A 13,890-nucleotide genomic window follows, 5' to 3' on the forward strand; every position below is an offset into this window, starting at 1 on the left:
AAATATAATGTGATCATACTTTTTATTTTCCTTAAATCGACTATGTTCATAAAGTGTTTCACATTGTAATTATCACTATAGAATTCAATGTTGATCTTTTTATGTAATCTTGGATTCGTAGCCATGAAGAGGAAATACAACATTTCACAGACGATGCATGTGTTCAGTTTGGGGGATTTCCATGTAAGCGTTTGTTGCTTGCGATTTCTATGTGCAACCAACAGAAAGCTGAGTTACATGTAGAATCGTACTTAAACAACTTTTTCAATTGGTTATTCACCCACATCGCAACAGACGCTTGAATGAAAATCCGCATTTATACTAACAAGGGACGTTAAGCCGCGATTAGTCGAGAAAATAACTCCTCTTAGTTTAAAACAATAACTTATTCTAGTTTTAAAACATGTTTTCCCCTGGTTAACTTATTCGGACATAAAATTATATATAACTCAAAATTTACATCTGTTTATTAGTTTCTACCGTACCTCAAGCGTATTATGATTGTCCCAATGAACCATCCTACGCAAAATGCTCAAACAGGGTGTTCAAAAACTTTAATACTCAAAATTGTTCTCAAGTACCTAACTTTAATAATAATAATTATTATTCACAAATTCAGTTAGCACTTAAAAATATACGATTCGCAAACAAGTATGTCTATTAGGGTGGCAACGAAAATTCACTTTTGCAGTTTTAATGGTCTCAGGGTCAAACTTTTTTCTTTTTATCACAAATGTTTACTACAAAAATTTGAGAGAATTACGTAATATTTAATGGTCGCTCTAAGCATACATAAATTCACATCAAACCACAAAAATATGAAAATCCACATACAGGTATAAATACTATGAAATTCAAAAATATGTTTGGAAACAGCCTTTAGTAATATTTATGTTTTACAAATGTATATTTTTTAGTATTTAAGTTTGCGAAAGTATATTTAACATAACATATAAGAAAATGCTTTAACTGAAAATGAATTTACTTGGAGTGAGGAAATTTCTTTCTGTGCTGCTCTACAACTTGGAGAAGAAATCGGGCCTGATCTTCCTGATTAGCCAATTTTCCATTAAAGTTTTGAATCAATGCAATTCTTCGTTCTGCCAGATCATTCACAACATTCAGAGTTTTCACACGCTCTCAAACCTGAAGGAAAGTATCGTACCTTTTCCATATTTCAGGATTTTCTAATATAAATCCGTGATCTCACATGTTCAAATAGCTTTCTGGTGCTCCTGGAAACAAAGTTACTAAGGGCTTTTATCCTTCATGGTCCCCTGATAGCTTCTTCTCCTTCACTTCTATCCCTAAATAACGCCATAACCATGTCTTTCTTCGCTGCTGCGGAGACTTCAGAATCAGAGAAACTAAGACCAATAAATGGTTTGCTCAAATACCACAGATGTCTTGAGAAACTGTGCATTGCTGCTTCTGCAACTTTTGTGTTAACATTCTTGTAGGAATGAATGCATCTTAACCCTTATCCGGGCAAGACATTTTTGTAACGTAAACGGGCAACCGGGACTTGTGAGGCCCAGTATATATTTTAAGTGCAGAATACACAAAAGCAATACCTATTGTCACTTGCTGTTCAGACTAGTCTAGAATGTACCGGTATATATTTTTGTCAAGTAGCGAAACTTCGTGTCACGCTTTTGTAAGCCAAGCAGAATAGCAAATCCGGTCCAGACATTTTTGTAACGTAAACGGGCAACCGGGGCCTGTCAGGCCCAGTATATATTTTAAGTGCAGAACACTCAAAATTCAATGTCTGTTGCCGCATACTGTTCCGACTAAAGGTTACAATAGTCACGTGTTCAATATATAATTATGTGACAATTTGATCTAATATTTGACAGGAATTTCACTAAAGTTATACGGGGCCTCCTAGGCCCCGGTTGCCCGGTTACGTCAGGAAAAGATTTTCAAATTAAAAAAGAAACATTAGCTTTACAAACTCGATATGTTCATGATTTTAACTTCGACGAAAGATAGAAGAATTCAGTATTTTATGTCTTCGAAATATGTATGGTTATTGAGAAATTTTAGAAAAATGAAGCTACTGGGCCTGGGAGGCCCCGGTTGCCCGGATAAGGGTTAAGAGATTCAAGTCATTCCTTGCAGCTGAAAGCGCAAGGGGAGAGGAATACCATGCCCTCATATCCACTGGGACGACAAATATGTTGAAGTCGCGAAGCCCGTTAAGCTCACGAGATGTAAGATGAAACTGTGACCGGAAAAGATATATATCTTCAACTTCGCCATTCATCGTGCTCGTAGAATGTAGAATGTGATACCTCCTAGAACTTCACCAAGAAATATGAAAGCAAGTTCGTTCTAAAAGTTCTCTGAAATCATCTCTGGGTTGGTAGTGCGTCAGCTACTGCTTGAAGAAAGATGTCAGTTCATACTTTACTGGGGTCAAAACCTCTGCGACAACTTCGTCCTGGATTCCGGTGTCGAATTTCAGTTTGTCACTTGAGTTCCATACCTCAAAGAAACGTTGGAAGAGTTTTATGTGGGGACCCATTCCCGAAAACCATGTCAAACATTCTCGCCACAACTAGTTCCATTATGTGATGCCTGCAAGGTACCCTGGTAAGATCCTTCTCCATTTTCCGTTCCAGCAGGGTACAAGTTCCATTTTGTGACCCCGTGTTAGATGTTGCTGTACCAAAGCGCATGAAATGCACACGTGTGGTTAAGTTCCTCTCCTCCACCAATTAAAAACAGCTTCCGACTGCGTTACGACTTCCATTTGGAATAGCAGATACTTCTATTTTCATGTCACTATGCCCAGAAACGAGAGCTGCTACGAGATTAACTGATTTCTTAGAAGTGAGAACAGTAACAACTTCTCATCCCAATATAAGTGGACGAGAGCTGCTACGAGATTAACTGATTTCTTAGAAGTGAGAACAGTAACAACTTCTCATCCCAATATAACTGGACGAGAGCTGCTACGAGATTAACTGATTTCTTAGAAGTGAGAACAGTAACAACTTCTCATCCCAATATAAGTGGACCACCAGATGGGAAAGACGAACAAATTTCACTAGCGATTTCCTTGCGGTTCCCTCTGCATGCTCTTCTAATAAATCCCTTATTAACACAGATTTCTCGTGAGCTGTGACCCAAAGCTTCCGTTGCAGCAGCTATAACAAGAGTGGCATTTCTGTCTGATTTTTCCACAATCCAGTGCAGAAGACAGCTCTGGTGTAATGATGTTGGCTGGTCGACACAGCTTTGGCTTCTTTGTAACTTACAGCATTCCGGGAGTAGGGCCTGCATAATATACTTACAAGCGCTCAATATAATATACTCGTCACGCACCCTATATATGAGGCCTGTAAATATAACGTCACCAAACTCTATAATACCTCGTGAATACATCCGGAGGTCATATACTGTAAGTGTGAGAACCTCAAAGGGAGAAAATTGGGCTGATCCAGGTTAAGACACGCTGACTTTCGCATATAATGCTTAAGTACCATAAATGTAGCCATAGATTTGAGCGCGTTGAGCGACCTTGAAATATTAAAATACTTTCATGAAATTTTGTACGTATGCTTAGGTAATGAATAAAGTATAGGGGGTGAGACTCTGTTAAAGTAAATTTCGAAAATTTTTCATATAGCTGGTTTCCCATCCTAATGTCTATAGAGTACGCAGTGCCAACTTCGATTCCTGGTTCTAGTATAGAATCTAGACATCTTTATTCGGAGAACAAAAAAATAGGAATTTTTTCGGAAGTAAGGCGTTTTGTTATCTTGTATTATTGCTGGGTTGATCCCGAGACAAACGTTGCGGCTGTGTCGTCTTGAAAAAAAAAATGTCTAATTGATCGTCTCAGAATACTTTTTAAAAGGAAAATCTCTGTTTTGCCTCCTAACTCGTTACAAAAATTATGTCTCGCTCGTGGTCAACTCTAGTTTTTCCTTTGCTTCTCGAAGGTAGGTTATAAGATATTTTATATACTCAACTGCTAATATAAAATAAATGATTAATAAATTCAATATGTAACGTCTTGGTTTTTACAGTATTGTAAACACTTTCAATCGCCTGTTCGCGAAATTATTTTACCAGTTCGCTGTAATTTTTATGTTATCTATATTCTTTGAATCTTTTTGCTGAATTATGTGTAATGCATTTATTATTATTATTTTTTAACGAAATCAATATATATGTAATCTCTATAAAGTTTGATCCTATCCTGAACTCTAACATCCCACCAAGTCTCCACACTCCACACTTTATCAAAATGCCGGGAGCACATTGGCTCAGTGTTAGAGCTCTTACCTCCATATTGTGAGGTCGCTGGTTCAATTCCCGACCAAGTAAGTTTATAGCGGACAACGTTTTCTCGGAATCCTTGGGTTTCCTCCCACACTGTTATTCCACCGATTCTCCTATCATCATTCACTTGTCTTAATCATCCGTCTACCTTAGAATAACAGGTATAATCGTGGGATATTAAACTGAATATTTTATTTCATTACGTTTCATATATCAAAATGCCCATTCAAAAGTCAGTAAAATCTCAATTATAACTAATTTCCTAGCTGAAGAAAAGACGTCACCGTCTAAGCGATTTAATAACAAAATAGGTATTATTAGATCTCACCCAACGCTGCAACAAAGTATCTTGATTATATAAATTCATCTCTAAAAATAAAATATCCTTCTTGCGTTTGATTTTATACTTTTGGCGATTACACAATACAATCTTAAAAGAAGAGTAAAAAAGAAATCCGTTTATTATTATGATTTGTTGTAATGTATGAAACTGTCCAAAATTCTAATATCTGGATTTTATTTTTTATTTTTTGCAGGTTTATCGCTTGGTGGTGGTTTGGTTATATTTGCCTCGGTGCTGAGTGACGCATACATGGACAGACCTCGAAGGGAGTGCATATGCCAGCAGCTTCGGATACGAATACGGATGGTCCTTCTTCACGGCCTCTGCAGCCTTTTTCATAGCTGAACTAGCAGCTCTTTTGTCAATAATGGCCTACTTAAGACGTTTTCCTACCGTGGAGGACATGGTGCGCATAATTCCAGGAGTCGAAAGGCGAATGAGAGAACAAAGTGGTGAATATTTAGTTCGTAGGACTAAACCGGAAGTTCTTGTAGCGAGTGACAACGAAGGTGTTGAAGGACCGTTGTTGAAGAGACACAGTGACACTCCACCGGACGTTTGTAATCAAGGGGATGAAGGGATTGTGATAGGGGCGGGCTCAGGGGCTGCTTTGGGGTCTGAACCGACAATAGACAATAATTGTGGGGACGATACTCTACAGTCCACAGATGCCAAAGACAATGGTGGGGATATCCTGATCCTCAAACTCAGAAACCACCTTTACCACAGCCAACAATGTTTTCTGAATTACGTGCCAGTAAGAGTGCTCTAGTTCAAGCAGGTGAACGGGGTTCCTTGAAAAAGAAAAGCGTTACTATTGGTACTTTTACGACAATGGATACCTATGAATCCTCAAATTATCCGGCCAGCGCAGTATGACAGTCAGCTGGCACTCGGTTGTAGACAGGGAAGAACAAAAGTACTTAAACGAAAAAAGAAATCTGAAAAGAACTTTTGAAGACATTTCTTGTTCTTCTCCATACAGTTTACTACAACCGATGTTGCCAAGTATAGTTAAAAGATATACCAAAAGATGTCAAATACTTTCAAAAGGGTGTCAACTTGCTACTTATATTTTCAAATTATATTTTATTGAGTTATTGCGTTCTAATTATGTTCTTTTGTCAGTTCTATACACAGATGTTTATAAGGGATATTCAAAAGATTTTTGTCAGCTCCAATACCGTATGGTTTGTGTAGAAATTACAATGGATTTCATAAAGACACATGAATTCTAGATCCTTCCATCTTGCATAAAGTTCTGGTTTTTGATTAATTTGAAATATATTTCCCCTCTTCAGATTTCTTATAGTGCACCAAACTGCTCATACATCTTATGCAATATTTTACAACTCAAAGACAGGTTTTTCATTTCGAACAACTTTCTATAACTTATATTTTCATGTTTCTAGCGCGAAGCGACAAGAAATAGGTGAAACGAGGAGAATTTCCATTATTATTATTATTATTATTATTATTATTATTATTATTATTATTATTATTATTATTATTATTATTATTATTATTATTATTATTATTTATTCATTCATTTTAAATCGCTGAACAAACAAGCACAACATTTTGTTTATGCTGTTTCATAAAACACAGAAGACAAATATGTTATTTCCTTACATAAATTAAAGTATGCTAACAGAAAGAGTGAGAGAGAGGGATAAACTTTACTTATGTTACATGTTACCATTCAACAGTTGGATGCACCGACACGAAACTTAGCTGTATGGGGCTTCTTGATATACATCATCATCATCATAGGTATTCTGCCTTTATTGGCAGGTCACTTGCCGCAGCTGAGAAGCTTCCATGCTCCACGGTCCTCCGCTAACTTCTTCGTCTTCGCATATGATCTTTCTGTTTTTATATCATCCATTAATTGTAGTCTCCTTCGCCCCCTCCCTCTCTTTCCCGCCACCATACCCTCTAGGACGTCCCTCATGATACAATCTCTTCTTAGGCAAGTCCCAACCAGTTTCTCTTCCTCTTCCTAATAATATCTAAAAGTGTTCTTTTCTCACCCACCATTTCTAACACTCTCTCATTCGTTTTCCGCTCGACCCAGTAATTCTTTCCATTCTTCTCTTGATATACAGATTACCAATATTTAATTCACTTGCACGAATTTAACAATGCTGAAGTAGAGAGAGGGATAACTTTACTATTGTTTCGTTTCTGCTGTAAACCACTGGACATGTAGACACGAAATTTGGTTGTATAAGGGTTCTTGATACCCAAAATAAGAATATTTCGTTCACTTGCACAGATTTAACATGGGAGATGAAAAGAACGTGTAAGTTTTATTGTTACATAGTGGTCTGAATTCAAGTCCGAAAGTTTATATACAATGATTGTTTACTATGTTTTCCTCTTGTACGAATTCAGCATGATTGACACAGAGATACGGGATGCATTATGATAAGTACTATGAGTATTATTGGTAACTTAAGAATGTAAAATTCGAATTATCCCTGTATCATCTGAAAACATTTTCTGATTCAGTCTTGAAACATGGATATGATGCTAATATTGCATACGGACATAAAACTTCTATTTGTTATTAAGCAAAACAAATTTTAATTTGGATCATAGTCGATAATCTATTATTGCCTATCAATAACCTTTTTATCTTTATTTTAGAAGATACAAACTTTATTTCTTTCAAATATATCGTCGGTGTTCAGGCAGCACTTAAGAAATACAAGAATGGAGTTAGGTACTTGTAAGATGGCTACCTGTAAGATGGCGATAGACAAGGTGAAACTCTTGACGTTTTAACATTGTCAGGCTAGATGTAGCAGGTGAAATTGTGATGTTAAGCGTAGTTATCCTTAACATAACAATGCCATACGTACCAGAACGTCATATATTTCATCTTATATATCGTCCTCGTACTGGAAGAAGTACCTAACTCCATTTGTATATTTTTCGAGTTAGTGACTTCTGCCTTAACGTCGACGATATATAATTCAGTTTAGCTATATACATATATTTGCATAAATGCGCCACGTATTCCACTTTATGCAAACTATGACTGCTGAGACACTAACTCAAAGTATTTGAATCTCGACATTTTACACATTAACGTAGTATCGAATCTGATTGGATCTTGGCAGTACACTCATTCCTCATTTTAATGGATGAAAAGGGGGAGGGGTAATAGCGGTCAGATGTTGCCGATTGTAAGCACGTTCCGACACTAAGTCTACAGTGGCTCATATCCACAATTAAATTACGTAAAAAAAGGAATTTTACAGGACTACTTTTAATCAACAACGCTATCCAATCCAACAGTGTAAATACCTGCACACTTTAAATATAAGTTCAACTTTATTTCACATTCAATTCAAACTTCAACATTTCTAAGATAAAATTACAACTTTCAGATTGTATCGGCTGCTCTAGATTTTGCCCGTTGCTTCATAACCGTTAAAGCGAAATCAGTAAAACGGAAAGATGGGTATATAGGATGAAGGAAGACGTCCTATACTGATTTCAAAAGTAGCAAGTTGACAATATTGTATTTTTAATTCGCTGTTATTTAACCAAAATGTCATGGTTGTGTGATTTTAGTGATTTGCTAATGCTAATTAACTTATGTAACTGGAACACTGAACTGAACCGAAGGTGCTGCGTGGCCTATGTTTAAATAAAATCAACTTGATAAAAGTAAAGAAGGTATAATTATATATAAATATTACATAATTAATTATTATTGTACAATTTTGTAAATGTCAATATTTGAAATAACGAGAAGTATTATTAAGTGCGTATGTATTTGCTTCTATCTAGTTTATGGATGTCACGTGTGTATAAGAGGGAGTAAAGTGGTGTGGTCTATTAATGCCATCTTGATTTCTAAATACATTATTTGTATCAAAAACTAAAGGTGAACTTTATAATAGATGTTATTTTTCTAAATTTTTCTTCAAATACTTTTTTAAGGTCTCTTGCTTTGTTAAAATTTCATGAAAATTCAAATTTCACAACTTGATCATTAACGTAATGTTAATGGATATGCCAGTCTTCTTACTGAATTTAGAAATTACATTCTTATGATGTTAGATCAGGCCAAGATGTTCTTTTCACACAATATATTACTATTCGCATGACTTTAAAGTGTATTGATTAATTTTTACGTTAAAGATTATCAGAAGTCTGTTTATGTAATATTTTCAGTATTAAATCTCAGAGTATTTACATGGTAAAACATTTTTTCAGGGAATATTTGAAATTTTACTTTGAATATGTAGTATAAATTACTTTGTTTAATATTTCACCATAAAATTCACCTGGACTTGTTGGTGTTACTAAGCAATTGAGTGCTGTAGATTGAAGGCACACTGAGAAAAATAATTTCAGATTTACAGGGAACATTTTTGGTAACATGTTCCTGGTGGGACATCAAATTAAGACTGGATAGTGGTATCGATTGTACTAACGGGTGAAGCACAAACGATTAATATGGTAACATACATTAGGAAAGATTGTTGCTTTCATCTGCTGAAGTCCATCACCATGTTACATGCATGTGTTTTACCCGTTTGTACGATATACACCACCATCTGAGAACACTGAAAGGGGCCGCGGTAGCTCAATGGTAGAGCGTTCACCTCTGATGCATGGGGTCCCGGGTTCAAACCCTGCTTCCATTAAATAAACTTTGTGGTGGACAAACAACGTGTGCGTGGGTTTCCCCGGATTTCTTCCGTTTCCTCAAAGTTTCTTCATTCCACCATTTCATTCATTTCTCATTATTACCGTCTCCTTTAGCCTAGCCGGCATATGCGTGGGACGTAAAACTCAAAATGTCATTTCATTTAATTTCTGAGAACATTGAACTTCATTCTTCGCATGATGTTCCCACCAGAAAACACTTTATCAAAGAGTCACGCATAAGTTTGGAATTATTTTTCTCAATCTAATACTTTATCGCAAATGATTTTAAGTTAGACTTTCCTTTGAACAGCGAGACTGTATAACTTCAATAAGAAACGGATACAATAACAAAGAATGCCCATTTATTAAGATATTTCTAAATTATTCCTAACTGCATTTTCTTGCAAGGATTGAACGGAACCGTTATCTTCATGTAATAGTAAAGTCCATTGATTACTTCTTGAGACAAAAATGATCCAGAATTGGTTTCTAATGAAGATAACATTAACACTATACAAAAAGAACCATAGATTGTGACTCTCTTAGAGCAAAATAGCAAGTCGCGTAATTTCTAGAGAACAGCAACATCTTTTCATTAAAAAATAAATTAATTTGTTTAAAGACGAACTTCAATATTCCAGTATCAAAATAATAAATTAAGTACAATCTCCGCCCACATCCACAAAAAGTAACTAAATAGATAAATAGATAATCAAAGATATTTGAATGATTAAAATATATGGCATGAGTATTCCAATAATTCGAGAAGAAAATCATTTTCTCTTTAGATCTTTGTAGAAGCACGAAAATGCCAATAAAATTCGTATAAATGGAAAATTAAATTTTGCATGTGCTTACAATAATACTGAAACTACTAATGTGTTATTAAATTAGTTATCTTAACATGATTTGAAATTATTGTATAATCAATAAGTTCCTCTCAGACAGTTTGATTTTTTTTTTAAGAAATTGACTGTGTTTCAGCAAATAAATGATTGGGTAAAACTTGTATTAAAGTGACTGTTTAAAATACCCATCATATTTGAACTTGAACTAGGAAGCTGAAGTTTAAGATTTTTGAACTTTGATCAACTTTGATCTCAACTTGTAAGAGTGTTACGCCCTCTGTGAGGTGAACGGATGAAAAGGAATTTTGATGCAGGGTATAAGTGGTAGCCTATGTGCTTTATTAACATGTTTAAGATTATTGAAATATTGTCATAAAAATGTGATTCACCTTAACATTATGTAAGAGGATATATTTACTAACACAAAAGCTCAAAATAATGTAACTCTCTCTGAATCTCAATATTCTAACAGGACTTACGAGGTTTTCACTTAGATTTATGTTATATGTTTTCTCTTATAAGCCAATGAAGATTAAAAAAAAAAAAACATTACCAAAATGGATGCACCTGTCCTCTTGGTATCTTTATCAATAACTTCGGAAAGAATCAAATAATTTTAATTGTTTCCCTTGCCGTAAAGAGGAGGAGTCGACAACTATATTCCAATTAGTCCACTCAGAACAACTAAAAGTACATATAGGGTATGAAAACACATTTCTTTCTGGTAACTGTACCTGTTCTTAAATCCACTGCTAAACAAACATAAAGTAAGCATTTAATTGTATGAATCAGGGCCGTACTCTAGGAGGAATGTTGAGGATCGGGACCCTCCACTGCAATACTCAATTTTACACCACAAAAAATATATCGTTTTCAGGACCGTCAGATAGGGGTTCCTTTTTAAATATCTATACATACATTTCTTCCTAGGTATAGTCTTGGTATGAGCATACAGTAAGAGTATGAAATATTATATTGATATTCAAACTAATAACTTTTTTAGCGATTGACATCACTGTTTTTCTCTTTAGTGGATAAAACTTTGCTTTGTACTCTTTGCCTATCCATACTAACATTATCAGAACTGTAATTTCATTATTTTCTCGATTTTTCTCAAGAATAATCGTAAAACTTACAAGTTCTGTCACATTTTTTTTTTCATTGCACGTATATTTAAAGTTCAATATTTTTCGTACCTAAGCTATATATTAAGAAGATACAGATTTCAGTTTAACAACAGCGTCTAAACCACATGAGCTCCTATAAAATCAAACTAATGTTTCCCTCATTGAGACAAGAATTCTAACCATTTTTAAAGAACTGTTTACTTTTTTTAAATTGTTGGTTTCAAGAAAAAAAAATGCAAGAATTGCAGTTCCTTGGGAATATTTTTGTTATAATTTTCGCTTTCTAAATTTTACATGACTTGTATTATGATAGTTATCTTATATCGCTTGAAACATTTCCTGCGTACATAATACTGTTATGTTGGGAGATGTAATCAGTCATATAGTATCAGTTCTCGCAGAGCTGAAGATAGCCCTCTCTGGTTCTCAAAGAGTTAATTCAATAACAACAGAAACGATAGATCTAAAATTTGGCATTTTCGTGACTTTATCAGATTCCAAATCAAGAACTGGCAATTACATGTGAAAACTTCTCTAATGCGTTAAAGATTGCATTTGCGTAGATATTTCCCTTCTGTTTTCAAAGAGTATCCATACCATCAACATAATACTGAAGTGAGTCGTTGATGTGAGTAAACTGTGTGTGATATTTGTACTATTCATGGGTTGGGAAACCATTGGTTTCTAACCTTTCAAGAGTTACGGTTTTCCTTTTAACACTTTGGCCCTCAAACGAGAAATTAAATATAAGCGATTATTACATTTACCTCCACGAGTCCAGTAAATTTTATTTTCAATAAATAAACAATTAAATATTTATGGTGGTCGTAGCACTAAGTCAAGAATTCAAGACATATGCTCACATTAATTGTAGGGAATTTAATTTTTTTTCTTGTTTAAACTAGCACTAGAGTATGACAGATTTATGATCGAAAACTCTCAGTGCAATATAACAAAAGTGTATTGCCTCCGCCGATCAATGTTGGTTCCTAAGAGATCATGAAATAAAACTACTGTATTATTTTCTTCATTTCATAGATATATTAATTTATTGTATATTATTATACTATTCTAAACATTTCACCAAGATCAATTGGCTTCTAAATTTGTCGGTCCGTTGTCGGCCCACAATCGACCCACGTTCATAAAACGGGTTCATTCTCGGGCCGCGACCGACTCATTATCATAAAATTGGTTGCCTATCAGTACATGACCTATATTGAAACATAAAATCAGCAAATTGTCAGTTGAACAATGGAATGTTCATGATGTTTTTGTTAGTAAAAGAGAGTTAGAAATAAACGTTGGTTAACATCAAATGAAAGTACTTTCTCGTCTACGTCTAACTTCATAAGGAGCAAAGCAAACACCTTGAAAGGAAATTGTTCTAAATAACTAGACGTTATAGTACATTTTGATATTAAAAGCGTTTGATATGAGGCGTAGGTGGAAATAGAGAGTATAGATAACAGTATTCTGCAAATTTACTGTCTTATACAAACATACAAAAGTATATTTAATATCGATATAAAATTTTCTTTGCCCTCAAGATTAATTCAACCAATTCTGTCAGTGGTCTAATCACATTTATGTTTTTGTATCAACATTTAAATAAATTAGTAAGCGATAAGGCAACCTATTTCAGTCCTTGTTCCAGTCCCTACATGGGACATGGTTCACAGGATGAAAACCCCTGATTAATAAAACATTTGCAATTGACAGTTTCATTATGACTCTTCATCTAAAATAAATAAATAAAATATTACAACGTAACTTAATTTTATTCAAGCTCTGTGCATGTAAATTTCTGAGTTATAGCAGAGACCTTTTGTCTATTTGTTTGTTCATTTGTAGGCTTCAAATTTAAATAGGATATAGTATGGACAAAAACAAAATGTTTATATATATACAAAAAGGACTCCTGAGGTTCGAAAATTCCTTGCTCAGGACGTACATATCAAAACAATGCCACAACAACCTAAATCTGGCATCTAGAATATATGTTGTGAGTCTTGTCATTACCCTTCACACAGGAGTGAGGGGAAAGTTGCACTATAAAATTTAACTTCTACTGAAAGCTGAGTGTTATCACAATGGCTCAAAAGTGAATTTCTAATTCTAAACATCAAATTAAAAAAAAAAAGTTCTTATACAGTGTGTCAGCATTTTTGAGTATGTGAAAGAATGTGTTTATATTTGTATATTTTGTATAAGTGCTTGTGTTTTATTTGGTAAATGCGTCTTTTTATGTGTGTGTATGTATGTACGTGAACGACTGAATAATACTAATAAAGAATAATGTTTGTTTTTGTTTTTTCTTACTCAATGTGTAATGTTGGTACAGTACTAAACAAAAATGAAACTATGTTAACTAACAAATAAATAATAAAGGGTTAAGAACATTTTTCATTCCAAAGTTGTATTATTTTTAATATTCTATTCTCTATTACCTAGTCAACTAGTAATAGACTAGTCAAACTAGTTAATCCTAGCTCTACTCTCTGTTACCGTTTCAATTAGTCAATTCTAACTCTATTCTCTGTTACCACTTAAACTAGTCAATTCTAGCCCTATTCTGTTACCGTTTAAACTAATCAATTATAGC

General features: G+C 34.4%; 1 protein-coding gene across 1 annotated transcript in view; it reads left to right on the forward strand.

The window, feature by feature from the left end:
• Positions 1-13,687, forward strand: part of LOC145665431 (uncharacterized) — a 382,683-nt gene extending 368,996 nt beyond the window's left edge. Inside the window, 2 exon segments of the mRNA XM_081732738.1 lie at positions 4,833-4,914; positions 4,916-13,687. Of these exon segments, the coding sequence (XP_081588864.1) occupies positions 4,833-4,914; positions 4,916-5,411 (578 nt within the window). The 3' untranslated portion in view covers positions 5,412-13,687.
• Positions 13,688-13,890: the final 203 nt, after the last annotated feature.

This window comes from Thermobia domestica, chromosome 11 (assembly GCF_964235325.1).
Source record: "Thermobia domestica chromosome 11, izTheDome1.hap1.1, whole genome shotgun sequence".
NCBI classification, from domain to species: Eukaryota; Metazoa; Arthropoda; class Insecta; order Zygentoma; family Lepismatidae; genus Thermobia; species Thermobia domestica.